General features: G+C 33.6%; 1 protein-coding gene across 7 annotated transcripts in view; it reads right to left on the reverse strand.

The window, feature by feature from the left end:
• The window catches only part of SSBP2 (single stranded DNA binding protein 2), a 304,079-nt gene that overhangs the window by 23,298 nt on the left and 252,920 nt on the right, over positions 1 to 27,861 (reverse strand). For 4 of the 7 annotated variants that reach the window (XM_036847746.1, XM_036847742.1, XM_036847743.1 and 1 more), the window contains 5 exons: positions 23,501 to 23,592; positions 18,468 to 18,516; positions 7,625 to 7,660; positions 5,774 to 5,828; positions 2,078 to 2,148 (listed from right to left, as the gene is read on the reverse strand). In XM_036847746.1, the coding sequence (XP_036703641.1) occupies positions 2,078 to 2,148; positions 5,774 to 5,828; positions 7,625 to 7,660; positions 18,468 to 18,516; positions 23,501 to 23,592 (303 nt within the window). The remainder of the gene's footprint in view (positions 1 to 2,077; positions 2,149 to 5,773; positions 5,829 to 7,624; positions 7,661 to 18,467; positions 18,517 to 23,500; positions 23,593 to 27,861) is intronic. The other 3 variants (XM_036847745.1, XM_036847748.1, XM_036847744.1) reach the window with 1 other exon arrangement.

Below are 27,861 nucleotides of genomic sequence, written 5' to 3' on the forward strand. Positions count from 1 at the left end.
CTCAGTTTGAAGACAGGCTATCTATAATTACCTTATGTTTACAGTTAAGATAGATTACTGAAAACACTTATTCTTAAAATTTCCCATGCCCAAATCATTTCTTCCATGTTGTATGGTGCAGAATACTAAATGTGTTGCGTGTTATGTATGTGTATAGATGGGATTGTGGTGGTTACTAATCATACAGGCTTCGGGGGAAGATTGCCCTGAGTGGACACCCTGTATACCACCGACTCTGTGTGGAAAGAAGATAGCTTTCCATCACCGTGCTCACACAAACCACATGCTTATACATTTTCGCAGGATAATGCCAATTCTGTTGCCTAAAATTTTGTTGCCTAAAACACATGGATGGATTGTGTTTTTTGGGTTTTTTTTTCAGTAAACAACTTGGAATACGCATGCCTCTAATGAGAGGTCAAAGAAATTAACTTTGAACTTACTGTTGTTTTTCAGGTTTTTTCAAAAGCATAGTTTAGATCTGGGCTGAGAAACTGGTGCCGGTGAGGCCAACAGCCGGTGAACCTCCTTGGTTTGGTCCTTTTATCCGGCCCCCACTGCACGTTAAACAACACTAAGACTGTAGGTATTATGCTTGAAGCACATAATACTGCAGTCCTAGCCCTCAGCAGGCATTTGCTTTGACTACCTCTGGCTGAAATGAATGACATTTGGAAGAGTGACATGTTCAGCTTCTGCTTCTCTTGAATCTCTTATCTTTGTAACAAGTAAGAGAAGCAGAATGGAACACACTTGGATGATATCAGTTTAGCTGTCTGCAGAAATGTCTTCAGTACCATATGCTCCTGGTTTCCTCCCGTATCCCCTCCCTTTCAAATATAAAGTTTTAAGATCTGAAATTGCAGTATGAAGAGCTTTTCTACATTTGTGCTGCATTTCTAAAATGAACATTGTTCATGATCATATTCAGTGTTCTTTAAAATCTCTGTGAAAACACCTTTTAGACATTACTGACAGAAAATTGTTTCTTTTTCCTGAAAAAGAATTTATTTGATTATACAAAGGGAATACTGGTAACTGAAGGCAGTGCTGCTTAACAGAAATAATATGTAAGGTTCAAATGTGAACTACGTAAAAAAATTTAGATTTATTAGCAGCCATCTTTAAAAAGTAAAAAGAAACAGATGAAGTTAATTTTAATAATTTTATTTACTTACATAATCAAAATTATCAATCAAAATACAGTCAGTATAACATTTTAATGAGATATTTTATATATTTTTTCATATTAAGTCCTCAAAATCCAGGGTGTGTTTCACACCTCCAGCACATCTTAATTTGGACTAGCCCTATTTCAAGTACCATAACATACTGGACAATTTAAAGTTTCCCTTTGCTGTCCTCACTGCTAGGAAGCTCAATTATAATATTTCATCCCCAGTTTTTGGTATACTTTTGGAAATTCTTTATATGTGTTTTGATTTTTCTTTAATTTGAGCTACATTTTATTCATATATATATACCTATGTATTAACTGTATTTTCTTATATATTTTGTTAATATGTAGGTCTTATAGATATAATTTTTCTGTAAGCGTTCATGGAAAAATCATGACCATATGCTTTATTAAGTACACTCAAATTCTTTCTGTAGAACTGCTTCAGTTCTATATTTAAACTCCAGATTTCAAAAATTTAAAGAAAAACAGGCATATTCAACTTCCTAATTTAGTTTCAAGTTTAACAGGAAAAAAAAAAAACAACCACCTGAAGAAATTAGTGATGTGTAAAATGAGGTGAACATATGATTACACATTAACTGTCACTTTCAAATAGTCAATATTAATTATTAGGTATTCGAGATAAAATAAGGCTACATATCAACATTTTATAATTAAGTTCTCTTTTACATTTATATTATACTGATATGAAATCTCTTGTTATGTATGTTATATATTATGTTTTTTTCCAACCCAGAACATAGAATTTGATTTTTTGATATCCAGTAAGATCCTGGATAATAAAATATAAAGCTTAAACAGTATCAAGGAAAAGGAATGTACTTAGAGTTTGAGTCTTCAAATACATTCCAAAAATTTTAAAAAATGCATAGTTACATTAGGCCTGTTAGGTCCAGGAGGTACTGCATTCATTAAAGTATACATGTTGTCTCCAGAGTTGGTTGAGTCTGAAACAAAATATTACTGAATTAATATCTTTCATTATAATCTACGCCCAAGTCATCACAAAGTAATAATCAAAGATGATCTGGACACTTATGCATATTTATAGCTACAGCACCTGAAATAGTCATTACTAATGTTCAGAAACAAATATCTGTAAGTCATTTTCTGACCCCAAAATTATCATTCTGAGGTTGTAAATTAGGAATATCTACCTAATATATTAGGAATAATCACTTGAATAATTCAGATCAAAAGGAATATTACTTTAAAAGTCTAAAGAGTTACTGTAAATTTTTTCTTCTTTAAAAAACATGATATCTTTTGATTTCTCTAAGCAATTTATATGTATACATATAACAGAAATCTCTTAAAATTCAGATTTAGTAGCTTTTTACTTATTATTTCCTTAGGCTTCTTATAGACCAATTTAAAAAATAGTTTATTTAGCTAATAATTAATAAAAGCTCGTGGAATATCCTGGCTTAGTTCCCACAGAAAGATATTAGAACGAGACTATACAACTGGAATGAAAATACCCTTGCTTGAAGTAAAAGCCAGCTTCCACTAGTACAACTTTTGATAAAAATCTTTTCATTCATTTTATTTTTGATTCATTATAATAAAAATAACTGTAGTGTATATCCACATAAATATATGTAACATTTTACATTTCATGTCTATTAGCTAGTCCTAATTAAGTCTCTGAGTATATGTGTTTATAATGTATAGCCTAGAGTGAAAGGCTTAATATTTTACATTTAGGGACTATCAATTATAAAATGCTTTTCTATTTTTCCACAATTATATAGTTCTCTTAAATATAATGTTGCAGGCCTCTATTTTGAAAAAGATGTTTTTCAAATGTTTTGTACTGATTCAAGGCAGAAGATAAAAATTATTTGCTTTCTCATGGCAATAACCATAGAGTGAGAAATGGGCAATTACTTTTCCTCTTGTTTTGTGATTATTAGACGTTAATTTATTATTTTAGAGTAGGTTAGATGCCATTTATACTTTGTTTGTAAACAGTGATCCATAAACCTAAGTATTATTTTTTACTTCTAGATTAATAGATCATATTGTTGAGAAAGTTGAAATGCCCACCTCTGGTTGACCTCTGTTTGTTTATACTAAGTAAGCTCCTAATCTACTTTTGTGGCCTTAACTATTTTTACATCCTTATGTACACTATACTCCTGTCAACCCAGGCTACTTGTTCTTTCTTGCATATGATCATCCTTTTCCATCACCTTATTTTTGTTCTTTCTTCCTCTGAGCATCTTCTCTACACAATCTCCGCTTACTGAAATTATACTCTCACTATTCAAGGCCCCTTGCCAACGCTACCTCTTCCATGAAGTTTTCCCCTGATACTTAAAAGTATGTGAGTGCTCCTCTACCATGGAATTCTGCTTTGCATTATAGTTAATATTTTGTCTTATTCTTCCCTCCTGCTTCAAACTAGGTTATAATTTCTTTGAGAGGAGGAAAGGGACCATGTCTTACTCATGTTGTGTTCTATAAACAATAAATATCTACTAACTTAGACTCAATTCATGGCATAAACTCTATCCCATAAAAATGTATCTTTCAGAAAAGCTGGAATTGTTTTTTAAACATAGGAAACCTTCAAATGGTTCTTCACCTTTATTAGCCTTACTAATTTTACTTACTAATTTTAGCAATTAATTTGAAAGGAAAATGGGCTGTATATTTTAAAATACGCAGAAAGAAAACTTTATTGCTTTAAAGACCAATCAAATATAATTGCATCTGAAAATGAAAAAACATTGAGTGAATAAGGTTGGTATTTTTTAGAAAATGTCTGATTTATTTTTATATACAAAAAAACTTTACAATAGATATTCTGGCACCTATTTTTTGGAGAGTGGGGGATATTGGCTTCATATTAGAGGACTGACTGTGATAAAGGATAAGTACATGAAAGAATAGGCAGAAAAGCTAGCAAGATATACTGGTGGCAATTTCTGGCTTGAAAGGAAGAAGTGATCCGATTACTTATCACCTGAAAAGTTTAGTGTTACTCCAAAAACTTTGTTTGAGTATGTAGTAAAGTATTTATTAATCACATGCTACCTTCATAAATTAAACCTTAACTTCACCAAAAGGATTGCAAATGTGGGCAAGATGTGCAATTCATATACTTCTATCTTCAATGAATTTTGTTTCACTTCACTGAAGATGTTCTGAGGACAGAGATTCATGAAATATTTATGATATATTCCAAAGAGTTAGTGAGGCAAAGTAAAATTTTGAATTAATCATCAAATTTATGCTTTTTCTAAATTAAAGATTCAAAACTTAAAAATATTTATTGGTATGATTAATGATATTTAATTTCAAACTTCTGTGTATCTTAGATTCCAACAAATTCGTAAGAACATACGAATTTAACAGTGCAACATAATAAAAAAATATTTTCTAATTATAAAAATTTCCCATATATTTCATTACCCAGAAGTTAAAACTGACAAAGTCTTAGTCTATTTCTTTGTAATCTACTTTTCAGATTTCAGGGTAATATATTTTAGGTTTTTTTGGCCACACCGTGCGGCTTCCGGGATCTCAGTTCCCTAACCAGGGATCAAACCCATGCTCTCTACAGTGGAAGCACGGAGTCTTAAACACTGGACCAGCAGGGAAGTCCCAGATTTCAGTGTAATATATTTTAAAATAACACTGTGATCATATTGTATTAAATCATGAACATTTATTTCTCTGTGTCATTAAAATTTCTTTGATAATAATTTTAATGGCTACATTTTAGTCCATAAAACATTAATTTAAAAATATCACTAAAATCGGATTAGGCATGAAGGTTGTTTCTATTATTTTACTATTGGCTATAACAAATGAGCATCATTCTACATGATTCTTGGATTGTACCTCCAATCATTTCTAGTAGTAGGATTATAGTGTCAAGTGGTATGAGCTTTTTCACGGCTCTTGCGACATGTTGCCAGGAGCTTTCTAGGAGGGCTGTGCTACCATCAGAGGCCTCAAGACACAACACATTTAATAGTTTGTATTAAAGTCTCAAAGGAAAGAGATATTTAAAATAACGACACGATTCCAGGAATATTAAAGTATTTTGGTTTAAAAGGTTAAAAAACTTTCCCCACTACATAGTGGGTTAGCTAACTAATAAATACCTATAGACGTGTAGGATAAATGATATTGTAAGCACGTCCACATCTATCTTAGATGCTAGATATGGTGGGTCTGATTTGTTGTATTAAACCTAATGGATCCATGTATTTCATGTGTTACTTATGCAGAATTTTTCTTAAGTTGTGAGGTTTGGATCTTTTCCACAGTCTCAAGCAAACTTTTAGTCAGATAAATTATTGGGCAATTCATACAGATCAACACAGTTTTCATTCTGATTAAATCTATTACCTACACAACAGGAGTTTTCTAAATGCTTAAAGTAATTGGACAGTAGTTACTTAAGAACACTATTTCTTCCTATTTGCTACCTCTACTCAACTTGTGAAACCACCAATGAGGTAAAGAATACTACTAACTTTCTTTCATAACAATTTCTGTATTTTGTGATTTTACTCTAAGAATCAAATGCCCACGTGGCTAGTTCGATTACAATACCTGCTGGACTAGGCATGATGGGTGTTCCTGGTGGCCCTCCACCTCCTGGAGGACCCTAAATAATTACACAAAATTTCAGTAAAAATAAGGCATTGCATTAAACAATATAAGGAAAAACAGAAGTTAGACTTTATAATAATCCAGTTTGAAAACAGCAGAGGAAATATTTTCTCCATAATTTATTTTCTTTGAATGCGCAATCATTTCAATGTTATGCAAAATATAATTTAGTTTAAATATGTTGAGATTGTTTTGACAAGTTTCCAAAAACAATGAGCCTGTAACGCTGATTTATGATTCATGGCTTAATGACATCAGGTATAAGGAGGTTAAGGAGAAACCATTTAATAAGGCCTTTACAAATCCCATACAATAGAAATCATTCATGTGTATTTGTGATTTAGTTTACTGTAATTTTCTTACATTTTGTATCACTGGTTTTTATAGGCAACTGAAAATCAAAAGATATTCATATGTTTAAAAAAATACATTGATGCTGTTTCTTCTGCCAGCATCAACTGCAACACTTCTGATGCACTGTACCTTCAGCTATCACATCAATTAGAAATGAGAGGTAATGCTGACTGATGTGAGGGTTTCTAAGGCTGTAGGTACACAATCAATCTGAAATGGATGTTAGGTGACTCAAGTTAATTCAGTTATTTCGTGCAACCAAAATGGATAATTCAGGCAATGAGTTTTAGAATGTTCAGACTTACAGTAGTCAAATTAACTATTAAGTGGCTAAATTTCTGCTTCATTCTGAGTGCACAGACATAACCCACTAATTATTTCAAATAATGTATGTATTGCTATTTATTAAACAGCTTAAATTTACTTTCAAATAAGTCTATAATTCCATAAAACTATATATATCAAGCTTATTTTTCATTGACTTTAAGAAAAAATAGGTTTTACTCAAACTTTTTTACTTTCATAGAGATTGTGCAAAAAGTTAGACTTGCTTAGCTTGTATAGCTTAAAGGAATACCGAGCACTAAGTTCACAGGTCCAAAACAGCGTGTGCTTTTCGCTATGCTCACAGAACACTGTTTCCATGGAGGGTAAAATGCGCGTTGATCTTCTTCCTAAGTACTCCTTTTTTCCTACTCTGGTTGACCACCACCTCTGAAAAGTTCTTTAGGAAAGATTTTTCTTTTTACCGTTTTATCCTTGCTACTCTGTTAGGCATTTCCCTCTAAATATTATAAACAAATTATCTTTTATGATGGCCTTGAGATACAGCAAGGATTATAATGTGATGATGGTTAAAAGGTCATTTGCAAGTTCAAGAGGTCATGTAAAACCTGCTAATTTGACGAATGTAAAGAATTGGAAATTTTTAACATGTACTAAGTGATAAGAAGAAGAAGAAGTGGTCTTGGTTTCTAAGAATGAAAACTAGCCCTCCTCCCCCAAATTACTAGTCATTATTCTGCTATCTAATTATCTTTGTGATTGGGAGAAAGCGTAATGTCTTCTTAGACTTTGTGTATGGCAAGTGGGGTGGGGAGGGGGTGCAGATTATTCTAAAGAACTGCAAATTCAAGCATATCATTGTGTAACTGGGATGGCTGTCTTCATGATTGGACAGTGTATTGCGTGGTTTACAGAAACATATGCTGAAGTAAAACACAGTACTCAGGGCAATTTTGGCCAGATTGATAACTGTTTCACTAATGAACATCAACATATGTACTGAGGTTGGCAGACGAAACAACTCAATACAAATCAGATGTTCACTTCTTGGCCAACACACAGGGGCTCTTCTTAACATCTGGACAACTATTTCATTGCCCAAATAGAACATAACATCAATTCTTATGAGCAAACAAACCCAAATGTACTTACTACATAATTCCCAGGAGATGCTGAGGAGTATGGTATCTGGAACATGAACAGGACAAAAAATATACATATTTTGATTCATGTGGCAGTATGGAGACTGACCTAAAATGAATCTACTTTCTAACTTTCGTCAAGGTTTAAAATTTATCACAAAGGATAAAGGCATTTATATATGTCTGAGTGCTAGAAAACTGAATAAAATGCAGAATTATCTTGCTTTACAAAAAAGAGAGGATTTTAGTCAAGAGGAATTTAGATAGAATTACAGCTTCAAGTTATATTGATTTCAGGGCAGTTGTACTCACTGCTTGATACTAATGACACTTATTTTGTAATTAAAAAGATATATATTTGTGCAGCTAAAAACCGGAAACCAGAATTTTTCAAATTAGTAGCCTTTACAGATGCAATTTCTAATTTATGTGCATTCTGGGATACATTATTTTTTTTAAAGACAGGTTTCAGGCTACTATATTCATGCAGTAGTCACTACTTGATATATAAACCTCACTTTTTCCCCCTTTCCTTTCCAATTAGCTTCTAGAAAACAATATAATGAATGCAAAAGATTTTGTTAATGTAAGTCTCCGAAGACAACTAATTTGTGGGGATCAGATATGGGTAACATATTCCCTCTTTCCCTTCAAATCAAGCTCCTAACTAAGCTCTTTTCTAGAGATTAGAAGGTATTAATACGACATTGCTATGATAATTTAAGAAATGAAAACTGGAAAACATATATTTAAAAATAACCCCTTAACTGTAGATATTAATAGAGAAGTTAAATCCAAATATTCTTTTTTCACACAAACTCACTAGCTTACATCGTTCTGCACATCCAGAAGAGATATTTTTGCCTTATTCTGAAAAAAGCCAGTAAATTACTGTCTTCTTGGAGTAGGACAGCCAGGGCCAAAATAGGACCTTAAGAGCGGTGAAAAGATTATAGTGCCTGTACCTAAATGTTCCCTCCACCCCAACTCCTTCCTGATAATTAAACTTAAAAATAATATGAAATAATAAAGTAAGCAGAAAGAAATACAACAAAGTTATGGTTTTCCTTTGATTTTAATATTGAGTTATTTGAAAGCTCTCTCCTCATTGTTTGGTGTCCTTGCTTTGCCTTAAGCACAGACCACAGGTGTCTGAGCCTCTGGTTGGTCCACCTATGGTAACTCAGCACTGCAGGTGGCCGCTACCGGAGTGTCCAGTATCACTAGTGATGACGATCACTTCTATGAGTATGGGGATCCCTATGGCAGTAGACAATTTACTCGACTTGGTGAATGAATATAGCTTTGCTCTCTAGGGTCCTCTGCAGTTCATGATCTACTATCCATCCTCTGCTTATTATTTTAAACATGTGCACCTGCCCTCTCCAAATCACCAACTTATCTGTTGGCTCCAGTTTTCATCTCCTTACAACTTTAGCACCTGGCTCATGTTCTTCTGCCTCTATTGCCTACCATCATCCTTAAGCAACTTCAAGATATGATCTAACCACTCTTTAGATCTTTGGAATTTACACTCACTGCCTTTCCTTTCCAATATAACCCCCTTTTGCATTTATGAGCATGAATACATCCTAAAAGTTTTTGCACAGAGATCTAAACAACTTTCCTGACATTTTTCTTGTTCCTCATGGCACTCACAAATAACATTCTATATTCCAATCAGAATCTTATCCCATCACAATTCCTCCATGTTTACTATGTCCATTATTTCCCTATTAGTTTCCACTAAATTGCCTGTGCCCCTCCCCCATGCCACTGCCAGTATTTTCTTTCTCTCTCCAGTATGTTAAATTCATTATCCTGAAGTCTACTTTGTTAATTTCCAACTCTTTGATCACCCTCTAGCCAGCTTTTCTGTTTTATGGTAGAGAGTTCCTGGTAAGAAACACAAAATAGTGTTGACAAGGTCCAAAACATAATCATGTCCTCCAACTTCAACCTAGTTTTCACTAACACTTGGAAGCATTTTGGCTCGGCCTTTATGGAAGCCCCAAAGCATTCTAGAGGTGTGCCAGTAAACTCAGGGGGGAAAACTCCCAATCTGTAGCATTTGCCTGTTTATGCAGTGTAAATATTCCTCTAAGGCAGATTTCAAGCTACCAATGATTTAACAATCAGCTCACAAAACTCCTGAATTTTTAACAATGGACTTTTGTGATCTGGCTCTCGTTGGTGGTTATACCATCCTGAGTTGGTACTTTGCCCTTTTGTTATACATTAAAGCCATCAAATTCTTGCTATGCCTTCATCTTCAACTAAATACTTCATTATTTATAGATTTAAAATTTCATCCATTCATCTCAGGAAAAAAAAATCTGTGTTTCCAAAGCTAGCCCCTCCTGACCATACCATTCTCCTAAGTCCTTGATCCTTTTATACTTTTAACTTCTCCCTCTTCATGGTTCCTTCAAACACCATTAAATATAATAAACATTTTAAAATACTTTAAAAAGTTTGTTACCACCTCTAGTTCAATTTCTTTCTATTTTTGCCCTGTCACAAACTCTTTAATTTTGACTTACACTCACTGTTTCTACCTCATAGTCTTTGTTGCCCTCATTAAGAGAAATGGGCTCTTAATTTCTAAATTAATTTCTTAATTTGGGCTCCCACCCCTAGCACTTTATGGAACCTGCACTCTTGTAAATTACATCAGCATCTGCCAGCCTAGCCTGAGAAACAAAATATGACAATGTAGGTAGAAGTACTGTGTGGGTATAGAAGACGTATTTGAGCTGGGCAGCTAGGACTTAAGAGAGGGTGGGGGTCCATTAGAAAGACAAAGAGAAGGATCAGCATTTAGAAAAGAAATGTGAAAGTACACAGTTTATTAGGGAAATGGTACATGTAATTTTACACAGTTGCTGCAGTGTGGGATGTATAGGGGATTGTGGTAAATGATGAGGCTATATGGTCAGAGTGAATTTATGCTGTTGGAAATAGCGAGTCACAGGTTTTAGAGAGACAGGTTCAAATTTATGTTTTAGTAAGGTAACTCTAGAGGCATTATGGAACGTGAATCCAATTTAGGAGACCATTGCAAAAAGTCTAGGCAAGAGATGGTAAAAAGTGTTCTAGGCAGGGCTGATTAAGATAAGTAGGAGTAAGAGAATCTGACAGACTTTTCACAGATGTACTCCGCAGGGCTTGATGACAAACTGGGTGTGGTGGAAAAGGGAAGGGAGAAGTTAAGGTGATTCTGAGGTTTCCAACTTGCTGACTGGGTGGATGATGGTGCTACTAATTTATATACAGGGAATTTAGGAAGTGGGGGACAAGTTTGGGGAATACCTGACATGTTGAATTGGAAAGCACTAGTAGACACTGAGTTAGATCTGATCAACAGATATTTAGAAACAGAGGTCTAGAACTCATTCGAGATCAGGACTAGAGATAAAGCTTCAATTGAATAAATTTCCATTTTGTTCTGGGCACGAGACTTTAATCTAGGATTTGGTTAGATTTAGTGATAGTTGAAAATGTTAAAATGAAAAAAAGAAAAAAAAGCCCAAGATTGGAATTAAAGAACATTACCAGTTAAGAAAGGGCAGATAATGTGACTGGAGGAAAATCAGGAGAAAATATCTTATAAAAAGTCAAGCAAGTTAGACTTTCAAGAAGCAAGGAGTGGGGGCAGCTTGGCTAGGAAATGCCTAAACTGGGCTTATTTTTGAGCTCTGTCAGGCTCAAGTCTTTCAACCTTTCTGTGACACACCTAAGAATAAATAATAAAAAGGAATATGCTAGTACAAATATGGAAAAAAAATAAACATTATTTAAATGAAGAAAAGAAATGAGGAGACATTTAAACAAAACCAAGGTGTCAAATATTTCAAAGGTCAGGTATGATGAGGACAGAAAATAAGTCATTATTTTTGGTTGGTAAGTAGAAGGTCACTAGTAACCTTAAGAATAGTACTTTTCATGGGAATTGAAACAGTTGAGAAGTCAATTCAATCAATCTTCGTCCATCACCTGTTATATTTCAGGCACTGCACTACCATATAGTAATGAAATGGAAAAGAGGATCAAGGAATTCACTGACCAGGAGAATGGTGGTGAGGGATTCAATGTGTGAGAGACACTGGATGGTGGTTTGAGACTGAGGAAGGGTTGAGAGAAGTTTTCTATCAGTTGCCCCCTCCCAACTCTAGAGGAGTGAAAGACTGGGGGTTTTAAAGTTGTCTTGGGATTTTGTTCATTGGCACAGTGTTAGGGAAAGTTCCAGCCACTGGAAAGGGATCGATGAAAACTCCTTTAGAAAATGAATGAGCAAGATATGTAGAGACATCCAGACATGGAATAAAGAGAACAGATAAAACAGTTAGTATTGAGAAGAACATTTCTGAGACAAGAGGAAAGAAAAACGATGAAAGTTCTTATAATATTGGAGGTAAGGGTAGAATCTGAAGAAATTTGAGTCTAATGGTGTTTTGGTTTTTTTCCTCTATAAAATATGAGACAAGTTTTGCTAATAGAGAAGGGGCCAAAGATAAGAAGTGCAGGAAAGGCAGGCGACTAAGGAAGAGTTAAAAAAAATTGCTGGTCACACATCAGTGAGGACTCAGCAGAGGTTGAAGGTTATAGATTTAAATTATAACACATTATGTTATAATGTTCAAAGACTTGAAATCACCTTCAACTTCTTCACTTTCTTTATCCTCAAATCCAACAAGTCACCAGGTATTTTTGATTCTATGTGTGACATTTATCTCTGCCATCCTTTCTCCACTGCTTTTACCTTAGGTTCTGACAACATTTTATAAGGTCTGTTACTGTACTCTCCTAATATTGTTTCCCTATGTATCCATTTTATATACTATCTTCCTAAAACACAGCTCTGTTCTACACAGATGATAATTCCAGATTTCTCAGCATTGAGAGCCCTCAACACATCATGGTCCCATTTTTCTTTTTCCAGCTTTGCCTTCCAAATCTATGTTCCTAGCCACTAAGAATCTAATAATTTTTTCTCACACATTGCCTGCATTTCCCTTTCCCTTTACTTTTGTCCAGGCCTTTCTCCACCTCTAGTGACCAGATTCTTCCCAATGTAATTAATCTCCTCCCTCCACCCCTCTCCCATATGCTATACAAAATAACCATTAATATGAAATGAAAGATGAAAATGCAGATGTAGAAGATAAGCAAGACCAGAGAGGTAGAAGATCAGAATCATAGAACAAGAATCTCTTATTTGACAGATGATAAAATTAAGGGCCATATGTATTGTCTGGTTAAGCTAGACAGAAAATTCAAGAGCTGTGACAACAATCCAAATATTCTGACTCCTAATATCCATGACTGGTGCCATGGTAGGGGGAACAGCAGAATAACTAGAAGTTTTTTGCCTTCATTAAAAAAATGATTAGCTAAGTAGCTTTACATTTGAGCTAAGTAGCTTTCGTCAACTGTGAATTTCAAAACTACCTTAAAAGCACTGAAATTCAGTTCACTAGAAATCGCAAGCGGAACATTATCTGTGTCAGTGTAAAGTTGAAAATATTCTATTATTTTTTAACGCTCTTTTTAAAAAATGAGCATCTATTTGTACAGGGCAGAGCCTATTTGGAGTAAAATATTTGTATTTCTCTTAGGCTTAATCATTGTAGTAGATCCTCATTTTTCCTTAAAGGGGTTTTCTCTTCTATCTGTCCAGCTAGTGAGTTGATGAATACAATGTTATACTGAACGTTTGTTGTTTCTGCCTATCCCCTCTTTTGCCAACAATTCCTTGAATTCTTTTTGAACCATACCTCCCTTATTTTTCCATGTGGCTCGGGCGGGGCTCAGGAAGTGGGTGTGTGACCTAGGCCTGGCCGATAGAGCATTGTACATAACTGGTTCATGAATGAGTCTATGTACCCAAGCTAAGTGAATCCAGTTCAGTTAGTTATTCCCAATACCTGTGCTTAACTGATAGAGTTGTGCTCTTTTGTACTCAAGAGGGAGCTGTGAGGACATAAATCTGGAGCTTCACAGGGCCTTCTTGCCAGATGAGTGGAACAAAGGTAAACGATGAATAGAGGCAGTGTCTGATGATGTTATTTGAATACTTGGAACCAAATGTACCCCAAAGCAAATTTATATCTGGACTTTTCAGATACATGATCCAGTAATATTCTCTTTCAATATGAGTCTAGTTTGGTTAGTTTTCTATACCTTGTAATCAAAAGTGTCTGCAGACAAAGCTAATTAAGATATTTTTGATAAAGGTGCTTGCTACTTAATGATTAGAACTTGCTTTATAGTTCAACCCAAATGCACAGTTCTTTGTGAAAAACATAAAAAAGAAAAAAATGGTTGGTCGACTTGTAAATAAGCTTCCAAATAAGAATCTGAGGCCAATACTGTAATGCTCAGAGTGAAGGAAGTTAAAAGTAAAAAATCATACTCTTATTTTGAATTAAAAACATAAATTTGTCCTTAAAAATGTTTCTCCTGCTGCCATGCAAAAGAGTGCCAAAAACATTTTTGATCAAAACACTTGTATATGACAAAAATTTGTAAAGATAAAGATTAAGCAGATAAATAAATGTACTGTGGATAATGGTTGGTAGATTTCTCACTTTCAGAGAAGTGAGGTATAAACATGGAAAGCAGAAAGTCTAGAATGAACTCTGTTGTACTGAATTGAAGTTGAAGCACCAGTGTGCACTCATGGGGTTTTTAAAAAATTTTATTGGATTACAGTTGATTTACAATGTTGTGTTAGTTTCAGGTGTACAGCAAAGTGATTCAGTTATACATATACATAGATTCACTCTTTTTCAGATTCTTTTCTGATATAGGTTATCACAGAATATTGAGTAGAGTTCCCTGTGCTATACAGTAGATCCTTTTTGATTATCCATTTTATATATAGTAGTGTATATATTTTAATCCCAAGCTCCTGATTTATCCCTCCCCTCCACGTTTCCCCTTTGGTAACCATAAGTTTGTTTTCAATATCTGTGAGTCTGTTTCTGTTTGTAAATAAGTTCATTTGTATTATTTTTTAAAAATCAGATTCCACATATGAGTTATATCACATGATATTTGTCTTTGTCTGACTTACTTCACTTAGTATGATAATCTCTAGGTCCATCCATGTTGCGGCAAATGGCATTATTTCATTCTTTTTTATGGCTGAGTAGTATTCCACTGTATATATGTACCACATCTTCTTTTATCCATTCATCTGTTGATGGACATTTAGGTTGCTTCCATGTCTTGGCTATTATAAATAGTGCTGCAGTGCACACTCATGGTTTTAATATGTAGAGATACAGAAAGATATAGCTGTGCGTGGGTGTGTGTATATACATACATCTGTGTCCTAGTTCTGTTGGTTGAGAGGGTTAGAAGCTAGATCACTCCAATGGGTTCTAAATACCCCTCTCCACTAAAAGGAACCAGGGACCCTTAAAAAATGGCTGTTTCCAAGGCGAAGGCTGGGAAAATATGAGCTTCAAGATGCTCAAAGAATAATGGGGACATGGCAAAAGGACAAATGACCCAACCTGGAAGGGTTTTAACTGGACAAATCTGAAATGATTTTAGTATTAAAAAAACCTACTGGACAAGGTAAGAATCCACGAGTACATTGGATTACATGAATGATTGGAGAAGAAAGAAAATCTCTTATAGTAGAAAGTCAACTAATAAGTGGAGAAGGAAAGACAGAATTAGAAAATAGACATTTGGCAACCAACATAGCAAAAAAATGATTCAGGCGAGATTCATCAATGGATACTAAAAGTAGCAGATTAAAGTACGATCTTTATGATAGTGTCAAAGTATGTCTTCACAGGTTGATAATTACAAAGGGAAAAGTAGTAATTTAACAAGCTAGGAGAAACCTAACAAGCATCATCTAACTAAGTGATCAAAGTTAACATCACAAGTAATAGATAAATCACCATCATATGCCCCCTGAAATGACGCACTGAGCAAAACACAAAATTACTTCTGTGGATTCCTGCCAAATATATATAACATGAATCTAATCATGAGGAAGCATCAGCCAAGACCAACTTATGGGACATTCTACAAAATAACTGGCTTGCAGTCAACAAAACTCCAAGTTTATGAAAGACAAAAGTTAAGGGAACTGTTCCAGGTTAAAGGAGACAAAGAGACATGACAGATGAGTGCAGCAAGTGAACTGGGATCTTCTTTTGTTACAAAGGATATTGTTGGGGCAACTGGTGAAATCAAAATAAGGTGTACAGCTTAGAAAATGGATTACATCAATATTAATTTTTAAATTTTGATCCTTATACTATGGTTATGAAAGATAATGTCTTTGTTTTTAGGAAACACAAAGTATTTAAAAGAAAAAAAAAAATAAAACATATTTGGAAACAGCAAAAACGAAACAACCAACCACTTTAATGTGCTGCCCTGAGGAGCCAGAGGCTTACTGTATTGATACCAAATGAAAAGTATTTGTAATTTTAAATATGGACAAAAAGTCCAAAGAACTTGGAATTCAAAATAATACAGATAAATTGTCACTACAACATAATCAATGGTATTTGGGGAAAACAATCTCTCTTTAATACTTTTGCTTTGTTTCATGCAAGCCTTATGTTTTTGCTAGAAAGTCATCAGTTGTCTTTGGTTTTTTTCTTCTCATAATCTATCATATTCAGAGGAATGTTTTTCCTTTCTGTGCTCTGGATGATGACTCCTTTCTTTTTCCAAAGAGAAAAGTATAGGTGTTCCTTCACAACTTTTCCCTATTCAAATTCTTTGGGGGGAAGTGTACCCATATGTGGTATATATTAACAGAAGGGACTGCTTTCAACTTGATTACGTGCCTACATGTGTGCTGGCCAAATGCCCATTTCATAGTGGTTGTTCAGTAGTTTGATATGCACAGCTCCTTCCCTAACGCCTAGTGTTTCTCAGGGTCTAAAATAATGCAGAGCTGCTGCCCTGATACAGTACATTCTCCTATACACGTGCTCGGCTCTGTGAAATCCCCAAGAGTTGTTTAGGTATCTAAAAACTAAAAATGCTCAGAAAGCATAACTCTCTCCTCATCTCTGCCTCCATCTAATACTCTTCACTTGGATAACATACCCGCTAGGTACAATGCACCACCTTCAGTATCATATCCTGCCCACCTTCCTTGATGGCTTTTGGAGGATAGTATCTCCAGATGAGCGTACAAAAGGAGGTCCTGCAGGAGGTGGGCAGTGGTTGTGTGAACTGCACTCTGGCTGCCTGCAGTGAGCAGTGGAGGGGATGGCTGGCTGAGCTGGCACTGAGGAAGGAGAGAGGGTCCTCTTGCTTCTAGGTAGGAAGGCTTACTAGTTAAGGTGGGTCATCGACTGTGCTTTTTAACCCAGTTTCATCAGACATGTAGATAATAGAAATTCTTTCCAGATTCTGACAATAGGAAGATTTGCAGAGTTTGCACTGTTATTAAAAAATTGTTTTTCTGCACCTTTATGGGTATTTTAATGGGGAGTTCAAAGAACGTTATCTTGAGCTGCTAGTTAGATGCCTTTTTAAAGTGAAATCTTGAAATTTGAAAGGCATATATAACAAGAGGCAAATAGAAATGTGAACTAGTCAAAAGCATATAAGCAGACTAAAAGAAATTTGGAGGAGTAAAGGTAGTCATATTACAACATAATCAGGTAAAACAGTATCTTAGAAGATTTGTTGAACTTAAATAGTGAACTGAAGACCCAAACGGTAGCAGCAACATCACTCTCTCCACCCCAAACAATATTATTTAATTAGCAACTGTCATAGCTATTGAAACTAAGAGATAGGCAGATAATATAAAGTAAATGTTTTCTCTAAAAATATGACAGTTACTTAATTGAGAAGAAAGTGATTTCTGCTTTAGAATAGCAATGGATTTAGGATGATTCTTTCTATATCACCCACACCTCACTTTAAATTTTCTTTAAGTTTAAATTAACATTAAACATTGAATCAGTTTCATGTTTATTTAGCATTAAGGCCACTGCTAGTCAGTGAAGGTACCTCTGCATATTAGCAAAAGGCGTCCCTTCTGGGCAGATAATCCATAGACTTCACAAGTGGAAAACAGCTATATTTCAGCCTCCTTCTGATTCCCTAGACTCAGGCATCTTTGTGCGGTGCACATACTACACAAATGTACAGAGCAGAGCTCTCTCACAGACTGAAGAACTCAAGGTTTCAAAAGTCAAGAAAAAAATCTCCAGGTTCATTAAATTTAAAATCATATCAATATTAATTTTAAGATTGAAAGCTTAATTTTTAACCTGTGCCTATATTTGTGACATTAATAAGAGACAAAAATATTTACACAGTCAAATCATGGCCACAAAACTTGTAAGGAAAATTCCCATGATGTCAGATACATAGATACAAGTGTAAGGATGGCAGTTTAGCCCACAGGCACAAGGTAAATGTGTACTTCCTTCCTGGGGCAGCAAGAGAGCAACGCTAGGTGTAACCAGAACAGCAAATATAATCATAATAACTGAGATTGATTTTATTTGGCAACTTAGTAATTATTATAGTTATTTTAGAAGATGAATTCATTATATGATAAATTTTATGATAAATGTAGGCTACCGTAGAGTATCCTTAAATCACACTACTATATTTTTGAGGGCCTGGCAATCTACATAGAATGCATGTTTACATTAGACCCTGAAGTGAAAAAAATCACATAATTTCAAAAGTTATACATATTTTTCTAAAAACATATAAAAATATATTTTTTGAATGATTTCTTAAAAAAAGGTTAATATAACCAATTGCAGGGCTTTCAAAAGCAACAGATTTTTGTTGTTAAATGCTACAAAGTGCAAAGAAAATGAAAAAATACATATACTCACTGAATTGGCATTTGTTGGGTTTGGCCAAGGTCTACCACCACCAGGACCCCTGTAAGACAAAATAACAAATGAAATTTTAACTGACGCTCTTAATGTTTCACAATAAGCAACAACATCATAAAATACAAACATTTATAATTCAGTTACCATGCAGTTCTAGTTCAGCACTGAAATTACTCTTTATATTTTCACAGCTTTTTTATCTCTAAAATCCAAAAATTTTATCATTCCCCCAAACAGCTTTCAGTGTTTTACAACTGTTTTAAACAGCTTTATCACTAATTATGAGATAAATATAAAAGATAATTGTGACAATAATAAGTGCTGCATGTATCATTCAAAGTGAAAATGAAATTACTTGTAAAATATCATTATACATAAAATGATTGCTCTTAAGCTACAAATGAATAAATGTACATAGTAGGTATCTAAATTTGTCTCCTCTTCAAAAAATTGCATAGAATATCATGTTACTTTATACATCTATATATCAATCTATCTTTTGGTGCTACTGATGATTTAGTTACTATTAAACAAGGGAAACACATTTCTTGTTTTCATAATTGTAGTTCAAGATAGTGGCCAGAGTAAATCTTGGGGAAAAATAGGAGGTAATCTATGCCAATGTATGTCAATATATTACTTCATGTTAGGGTGAGGGAGAATGTTCCCTATTCTATAGCTTAAAAGGACATAAAGCTTTTAAAACAAAATTAATGCCTAATTAAATTAAAAATGTCTCTTGTCCATTTGCTTTTTAGTATTAAGTGTACCTGAATATATACTGCCTGATAAAAAGTAGACTACTGTCAGCAGGTCTTCTGTAATTAGAGTCACTCGAAATTCTCCTTTTCCCTCTAATCTCAATGAAAACACTGTGACATTTTTTAATTAAAAAAAAAGTCCCCTGATTCTTATTCTAGGGACCTTAAACCTAAAGTTCTAAATGTTAGCTAGAGGCTCTCCAAGTTAGCTATATTACCCATGTTTGCTTGGAATATTTAGAACTGTTCTGGGTATTATTTTGGGATTCCCCAGGAATATAAACAGCAGGGAAGGGCAAGAAAAATTGTGTCCTTAGGCTCTATTAGGATGCCCAAGTTCAAGTCCCCTTTTGACCAGAATGCACTTGGTCAAAGTATTATGCATAGGGAGAAGGTGAGGGGTACGTGTATTGGCTCTGGAAATAGTTCCTCTCTAGGATAATGATGATGACTTTACAATTAGTTACTGGAACACTTTGGAAAGTGATTTTACATAGAGGATTCAATGTCTTAATGGACAGAAACTGAGGTAAAGCATAGGATATATGTTGATCAAGTAAAGCACTTGACTTGTTTGATGTTAAATAAAACACAGTAAAGAAATTGGAAAATATTTATCTTAAAACAACATAAAAATATACTATATATCCAAATCATGGCAAAAATTTGTATGCAACAACATGCAGACAATCTCATATTTTGAAATATTATGTTTAAACAACGACTGCATGAATAAGAGATATTAAGTATAAAATAATTTTGTTAGTTAAAAATTTGTTTAATGTTAAATTAATGTGCTAAACTAAATGTTAAAATAATTAAACATTTTACTTAAGTAAATAAATACAAATTAAATAAGATAAAAGTTAAATGTTAAATTTATTCTAAGAACCATAGAATACCTTTTATGCATTTCAACTGTTTGACAAATACTAATCTAATCTCAGCTCACCATGTATTTCATATTAAATTACATTTTAATGTAATGGGTTAAATGTTAATTCATTTGAATAAGCTAAATTTCCCCCACCATTACCATTGTGTTTGAAAACATTTTCAGTTTTGCAAATACCGCTAAATAAAGTGGGGGTTATAGTAGTGAGTAGTTCTATTAGAACAACTTCTTAAGTGCGGTAATTCCTACTCCTTTTGAGGGCCATCAGTATTATCAAGAGGGTAATCTACAAACTATAACACAGGCATTATTTTGAATGTACATTTCTACATAAGTATAGTTTGAAGTAGAATCAGGTTAGCCTCATTTAAAAATAAAGAGAAAAATGAAATTTAAAAGAAGTCTTTAATTTTTGGTAAAGGTGTATGGATATGATTAAATCAAGGCAACCATGACTATCAAAGAGAAAAATTCTCTTTTCTTCTGTAATTCAGTCATTTTGAGATAATATCTATACAAACTTTATAATTCTATAGGATATGATTTAGAACAAGAAAGTCTAGATCCTCTGAAATTATTTGTCCTCTTAGTTTCTATAAAATAGCAAGGTATACAAAGTTGAATTAGAAATATTTTAATACTGAATCCTACATTCTTTTGAAATTTGTAAAAATGTTGTTTATTTAGAAATACAGTTTTCTTTAAAAAATAATCTATAATGCATTTGAAAACATTTACATTGTGGCTGTTGTTTGTAAATTCTACTTTAAACTACTGAAATTGATATTAAAATTTTTTCTAAATATATAATACTAGTTATATAAACATTAAAAGTATACTCTTATTTTAATTTTAGGTGACACTACATATGATTTATCCTGAGTTTGGAGCATGGAAATGTAAAAATCATATCAGAATAACTATTGTCTTTAGAGGTCACCAATATTTTTTTAACAACACAATTATCAGAATTTTGTTCCAAATGGTTTGGTGTCAATATAAGAGAGAAAGCTGCAGTTAGACTATGGTATTTAGTTACTTTAATGACTGGGGTTTGGTATTCTTTACTGGCATTATACTTTGGTGTCAAATAATAAAAAGTGACAAGCTAAAGAAACCTCATCCAGATATGATCCTCCAGTAGATCCCTCCTGATCCCAACACACAAATATCTTAGACTCTTAAAAACATAGTCTAAGGTAACACTATTCTAATGCCTTTTCCTTTAATTTTTAAGTTAGCCAACATGTAAAACAGTGACATGAAGGAAGCCATAATTCCAGTTAGAAATACTTACTTGCCATAATACAGTAAGTAAGTTTATACATAATATGTATATAAATGTTTATACATAATACAGTAAGATTTAGTTTGTTTTAACAATAATAAATTATGAAGTGAATTTCAATAAAATTTACTCTATTGAGTACAATGGAGACAATAATATGTTTTATTATTAAATTCACTTTTGCTTTCTTGGGGCCAATATCAATAAGAGAATGAGTCTCTCTGGTTGGACCTTCCATACTTCAGAACTTTCCCTGTTAGAGGGAAATATTTGTGATTTCATTGTCCTTGAATCCTAATTTATAGAAAACTGAAAATGGTATAAAACTCCAAATAACAGTCAACAGTAACAAATAATGGAAATTTGATCTGTAAAGCTTAAAGGCTCTTTAAAAACCAGATATAATATAAATAGTAAAATATTATGTAATAAAAATATTTTAAAATATCTGGGTATATTTAAATGAGAAACCCAAATATGAACAAAAATAATCATTTGAAATTTTCAGCCATACTTTTAGTCTCCATAGTCTAGGGAATTAAATGTACCCTTATGTATCTGTTTAAATGTATGTGAGAAAGGAATGAGACAATTTTAAGCAGCTATTTGAATCTCTCAATAGTCACAGGAGAATAACTTTCCTCTATACTAGCAAAACTGCGTTGATCTAAAATCGACCACATCACTACAAAATGATATTAGATACATCCTTAACATTTAAAGAGAATTTTGGATTGATCATAGCATTCAAAATGTATACTTCTTACATCTATACATAGTATTCAAAATTACTCTTTAAAAGGCATTCCATTTTAAAGTCAGAATCTTAGGTAGGTAAATTTTATATGTATCTAAATCCTATTGTTAAGAGTTTCAGCTTTTGATATAAGCACAAGATATCACTCCTTTTTGTAGAAACCATTAATAAGCCTAAACCTTTGAGGGATTTAAGAAAAGTCAGACTTCATGTCTATCCATTTTTACTTTAAAAGTAAGAAGACATGATAGGAAAATTTGACCTACTTTTTCCCCTTGTTCTGTTAGTTTTGAGCCTGGCTGGTATCCACCTATTAACCTATTTTCTATTTTAGGCAAAACTGCTTTCCATGAAAATGGTTCCAGAAACTTAAACAAATCCCTATGTACATCAAAAGAGCTCACCTCAGTATATATTCAATGCTATTAAATGATGGCAGAGTTGTTTAATTTGATAGGTAAGTAACCAAAACATGGACTAATGGGAAATATATTAGAGGAGACTACCCAGAACCCTATATAGAGCTCTTTCATTATTTCTGATAAATTTTCTTTAGGCTACATCATGGAATTGGATCCTCTAATCAATTAATGAAAGTCATTCACAAGTTCTGGGTGTATATGGAACTTTGAGGGCAAGTAAGATAATGAAAAATAAATAAAAATTCCTTAACAAATTGCATTATATTGGCTGATAGAAGCAACTACTCTCTTTGGGCTTGAAAGGCCCTTTCAGTAAAAAAACAAAAAAAACTGTTAGTTTACTCCCTAAGTATATTTTGAATTTTCAAAAGAAAGTATACTATGGAAAGTTCTTTAATAAAGAAGAAACTACCAGAGAGACTTCTTCCTGGGTTAACAATGGTCCCAACAAAGCAAAAGTAAAGACATATATATATTTATAAGAATTAAAAACTCATAGGAATCACGCTATATGTGTTAAAATGAACGATATTCCATTGTCTACTTCTGTAAAGTCAAGTCATGGTCCTGGCGTCATCATCTCTTCATACTTTTGTATGGACTACATAAATATTATGTGCTTATTTATAAAAGACTCATTTTTATGATAAACATGAAAATCAGGCTAAAAGTTGGCATTTGTGGCATTTGAAAATGGAAAAAAATTAAGGGTTGCAAGGGAAGGAAGAAAAACATGGAGAATATGCTGTGAAAATGAAGCAAATGCTACAGCTCATGTTTAGTTCATTTATACTACAGTTTCATTTTATACTACACAGAAATTGAGCTTAAATTGTGTTACAAATTGGTGTGACTTTAGAAGACAGAAAAGAGAACACTTTACAGGATAATAGAGCATTTTGCTTACATGTTCATTCCAGGCATCCCAGGGCCACCTAAAGCATTCAGTGGGGGTCTCATTGCACCTCCATAGTTCTGTAATGATAACCAAGGGTCAGACTACCACAAAACAAAAAAACAAAACCAAAGAGGAGGGGGGAAAGAAAGGAGAGCAGGTTAATGATTTCCCTACATAACTCCTGATGGGATAAGGCCTGTGCAATTCATTCTCAGAAGGGTCCACTCTTGTACTTTTGCTTCTATTTTAACAATTACTTTTGTTTGTGTCTTTTAAAAACTATGTGAATATGTACAATCACTGGAGCATGTTAAGTGATTAAGGTATAGTTGCAATTATAATATTCAACATATCTTTATTAATTTCCTGATATCTGTACAACAGTGAACTTTTTCAAACAAAACATTTCATAAATCCAAAACTCTGTTTTTAAAGAAAGGACTTAGTCAACATGTTTGAAATTGTCTGACTCAGAAAAATTACATAAAGTCTGAAAACAAATAGGTGAATCCAGCATAAGAAAGTGGAATACAAACTTCTGTTCACAAAATAATATATCCAAGAGAGAAATGTACAAATATACAGATACACAAAAATATATGAACACTAAAGTATACTTCAAATATGTATGCGTGAACTATATGACTCAACAGGCTTCTGTCAATATCTATTATGTGCATTCAAAGGATAAAAACATTTTAATGTTTTAACAGGCATATCAGCTTAGCTTAGTTTAGTTTCCACAAGGGCCAAAAGACTACTTTTAACACTATCATATTAATATATTTTGACATCATCAACTACTTTCATGCTTGGTTTTCTGACACCACCTATTCCTCCCACATTTCTGACCACTCTTCTTCAATCTCCTTTACTGGCTCCTTTTGTTTTGCTAGCTCTTAAAAATGTTGCTTTTCCCCAAGTTCTAGCCACAGCATTCTTTTAAATAAATACACATTTATGGGTAATCTTACCTGCTACCATTAGTTCAACAATTATTTATATGTTAGGAATCTCAAATCTATTTTGTCATGATGTCTCTCCTAAGCTCTTAGATAACTCATATGTTGAACTTCATATCAGCTGTTTCTATCTGGATACCATTTCACACTCAACATACCTAGAAGTAACCTCAATTTTATCTTCTCACAGCTGTGTTCTTTATATTGCCTTCCTCAGTCAGTTCTGTGGCATCACCTTCTATGTAGCAGTCCAGGCTAAGAACCTCTGAGAGCTCCTGGATGTTTCTTCCTTTTATTTCAATTTCCATATCCAGTCAGTTACCAAAGTCTATTGATCCTACCTGTGAAATAGCTCTTGAAATACTGCTCTCCTTCGTATCACTCATCTCTGTCATTTACTGAGACTACTGTACTGTCTTAGTTGGTCTCTCTGACTTAGCCTCTCCCCCTCCCCATCTATTCTCCGTACTGCCTCCAGAACTGTGCTTCTTAAACTCAGTCCTATTTATGTCACTTAAAAGCCATGATGACCCACACTGCCTATCAAATAAAGTCTGTACTTCAGCATGGGTCTATGGTGTTATTCACAGATCAGCCCTAGCCTATATTTCCTGCACCCATTTCCTATAATATTTACCTTCTTCCCCTACTCCCAACTATACCCTCCAGACTGCTGAATTTCTTGTGATTCAGAAACATGCAGTATGCTTTTACACTCATGATAACTCATCTGCTATGGCCTTCTGTGTAGTAGGTGCTAAGATGACAAGGAAATATTCAATGAGAGAAGGTCTGTTAACTCCAGAGAATAAGCCACAGTTTGTAAATAAATTACCTAATTACATGCTCTTCTCATTGTTTATTTACTTTTACTTTCAAGAAATCTTATTTAAACATCTCAATTGTGTATGCTATGGGATAAGAGAATGGTGTCTATCCACACTTGAGTCACTGGTTAAAGAGATAGCTATTTCTCTTAACCTCTGGAACAAGGATGGGGGTCGCAGCAGCAGTATTACCAAGGAGTCTCTGAGAAGAAAGTTAGTCACTGGGAACAAAATCTGAATGGTAGAGTATAATAGAAATTCTTCACACAAAAGGTTGCGCCTCATTTTTGATCTTAGGTGGTCTGTGCTTTATCAAGGAAAACACTAGTTTTCCTTCTAGCTCTCGACATGGAAAGATACTGGTTTGAATCTCTCTTGCCCCTGCCCTATTTCCTCTGCTCCTCTTTATATATGTGTGATTGTGGGCCAATGATCTGCTCAACCTTAATTTCCTTATCTGTAAAGTGAAAATATCACCTCTCTTATAAGCTTGTTGGAGGAAAAATGAAATCATACAAAATGCATATTAAAGTGCTTGGTGCATTAAAAGCATGATACCTGGTGCTCAAAAACTGTAGCTGCTAACTCTTATCACTGTTAATAAGGGACTGACTGCTAACTCTTATCACTGTTAATAAGGGACTGACTTAAATGAGTCTTCTCATTTTCCCTTGAGCCCTCAACCCTAACATGCTTGTGATATAGTGACTCCCTGACAGAGTACATGTATTTCTTCTCTTGACTTTTTTCCTACTGCCTAATAGTTTTTCTTTATGTATCTGCATCTCCTGCTAAACAATAAGTACCTGAAGGTAGAGTCTGTTTTACTCATCTTTGTGCATCCAGTGCTCAAGTTTGACAGTGCAGAAGTGTCATAGGAAATGAGTAAGAAATTATCCAACACATATTTTGATAGACTTACAAAATATTTTCATTTTGTGAAGAATCTGAAGCATATAGAGAACAGGAAGATAAGAAAGAATAACAACTAGCTTTCTAACTGGTAACAAAGGCAGAATGTGAAGAGCTAATTTAGAATCACTGAATTTTAAAGCTGATGGCAACTATACAATTCCATCTGGTTTAATCTCTCTCCCAATGCAACGCTCCTGACAAAAGGGTTGTTCAGACTCTGCTTGCAAAGTTTATAAAGAGTTTTTCCATGATTGGGCAGTTTAATTTCTAGAAAGTTCTTCCCTATACTGAGCTAAATTCCACTTCCCATCTTAGATTTGAAAATACAGAATTAGTTTACTCTCTCTTTACATGAGAGCCTATCATATATTTCCATCTCACTATTTCTCCACCCCAAGTATTTGATTTGGAAATCATGATATGTTCCTACTTGTATATAACTCATTTATCCTTCAGATTTCTAGAGGAATTAGAAATAGTTGGACAGTCTTGTTGAACTTTTCTGTTAATCATATGGTACCTGCTGAGCCTAAGAACACAGACAAGCTAAGTATATCTTATTATAAAAGCCAAGTAGAAAAATTACTTCAAATATGGCATTAGGGAAGACATTTTTCTTGATTAAGCAGACAATTCTGCTTTTCTATTGAAAGGATACTGATATCAATCTAAAAATCATGTATTACTACTGAACGTAGATTTAAAATAGATTAAGGGGTGGAAAAAATATGCCAGAATTTGGAGCAAAGTTTTATTTCTTCATCCATGCAGTAGGTTTTAATCACATATTTACTATGTTCTAGGTGCGCACTTTGCCTACATCAGCGTTGTCTGAGAATCAAATTATATATATTTCTTCTAGGAATTCAATTATTCCAATAGATAACTACTGTCCCTCTTCACCACATTGGTCTTAAGCTGAAAAAATTGTGGAAATAATATCTACGATACAAAGGAGATGTGTATTTTGTTTTGCATAAAGCTAGAAACAATATTCCAGTGACTGTTTCTATAATTCGGATACAAAAAAAGCAGACACATTCTGTTCTTGAGTAGCATTCATAGGATTAAATATCTGTCATGAGAGTTGTTTTTCTATTATCTTTTAAGAAACACAGCTAACTTTTATTATAAAGCTCAGTTTATATTCCATATGTTACATATACCAGGTGTTATGAGTAAATACCTTACAAGAACCCCTTAATTCAAATAATTTTACTTCACTTTTTACCTATTGTACCATTCATATGAATATGATTCCTATTTTCATTTAAGTACACGATATTTATAAATAATTTCCTTTAACCTTTTATACTTATATACTCTGATTTTAAAAAGTTGTTGTAGGTATTTCTGGTTTCTGAGGTAAATTCATACCAAAACACTTTACTTCCTCCAAATTATAAAGAAATAGATAGCAATGATATTAATCCAAATGGAAGAAATAAACTACTCTCTTTGGGTTTGAAAATGAAAAGAATTCATACTTATATGATAAACTTAGTTAAACTCTTCAATAAGCGATTACTCCCCAGAAATGTTTTCTTACTTTCTGTCGTAATTTACTTATAACACAAAACACATACATATTTGGCTAGATATTTATAAAATATAAAGACCAATATGCTTTTTACTTCTGCAATTTCAAATGAGATCTAAGTATTCA

The sequence above is a fragment of the Balaenoptera musculus genome, chromosome 3 (genome assembly GCF_009873245.2).
Source record: "Balaenoptera musculus isolate JJ_BM4_2016_0621 chromosome 3, mBalMus1.pri.v3, whole genome shotgun sequence".
Lineage (NCBI taxonomy): Eukaryota > Metazoa > Chordata > Mammalia > Artiodactyla > Balaenopteridae > Balaenoptera > Balaenoptera musculus.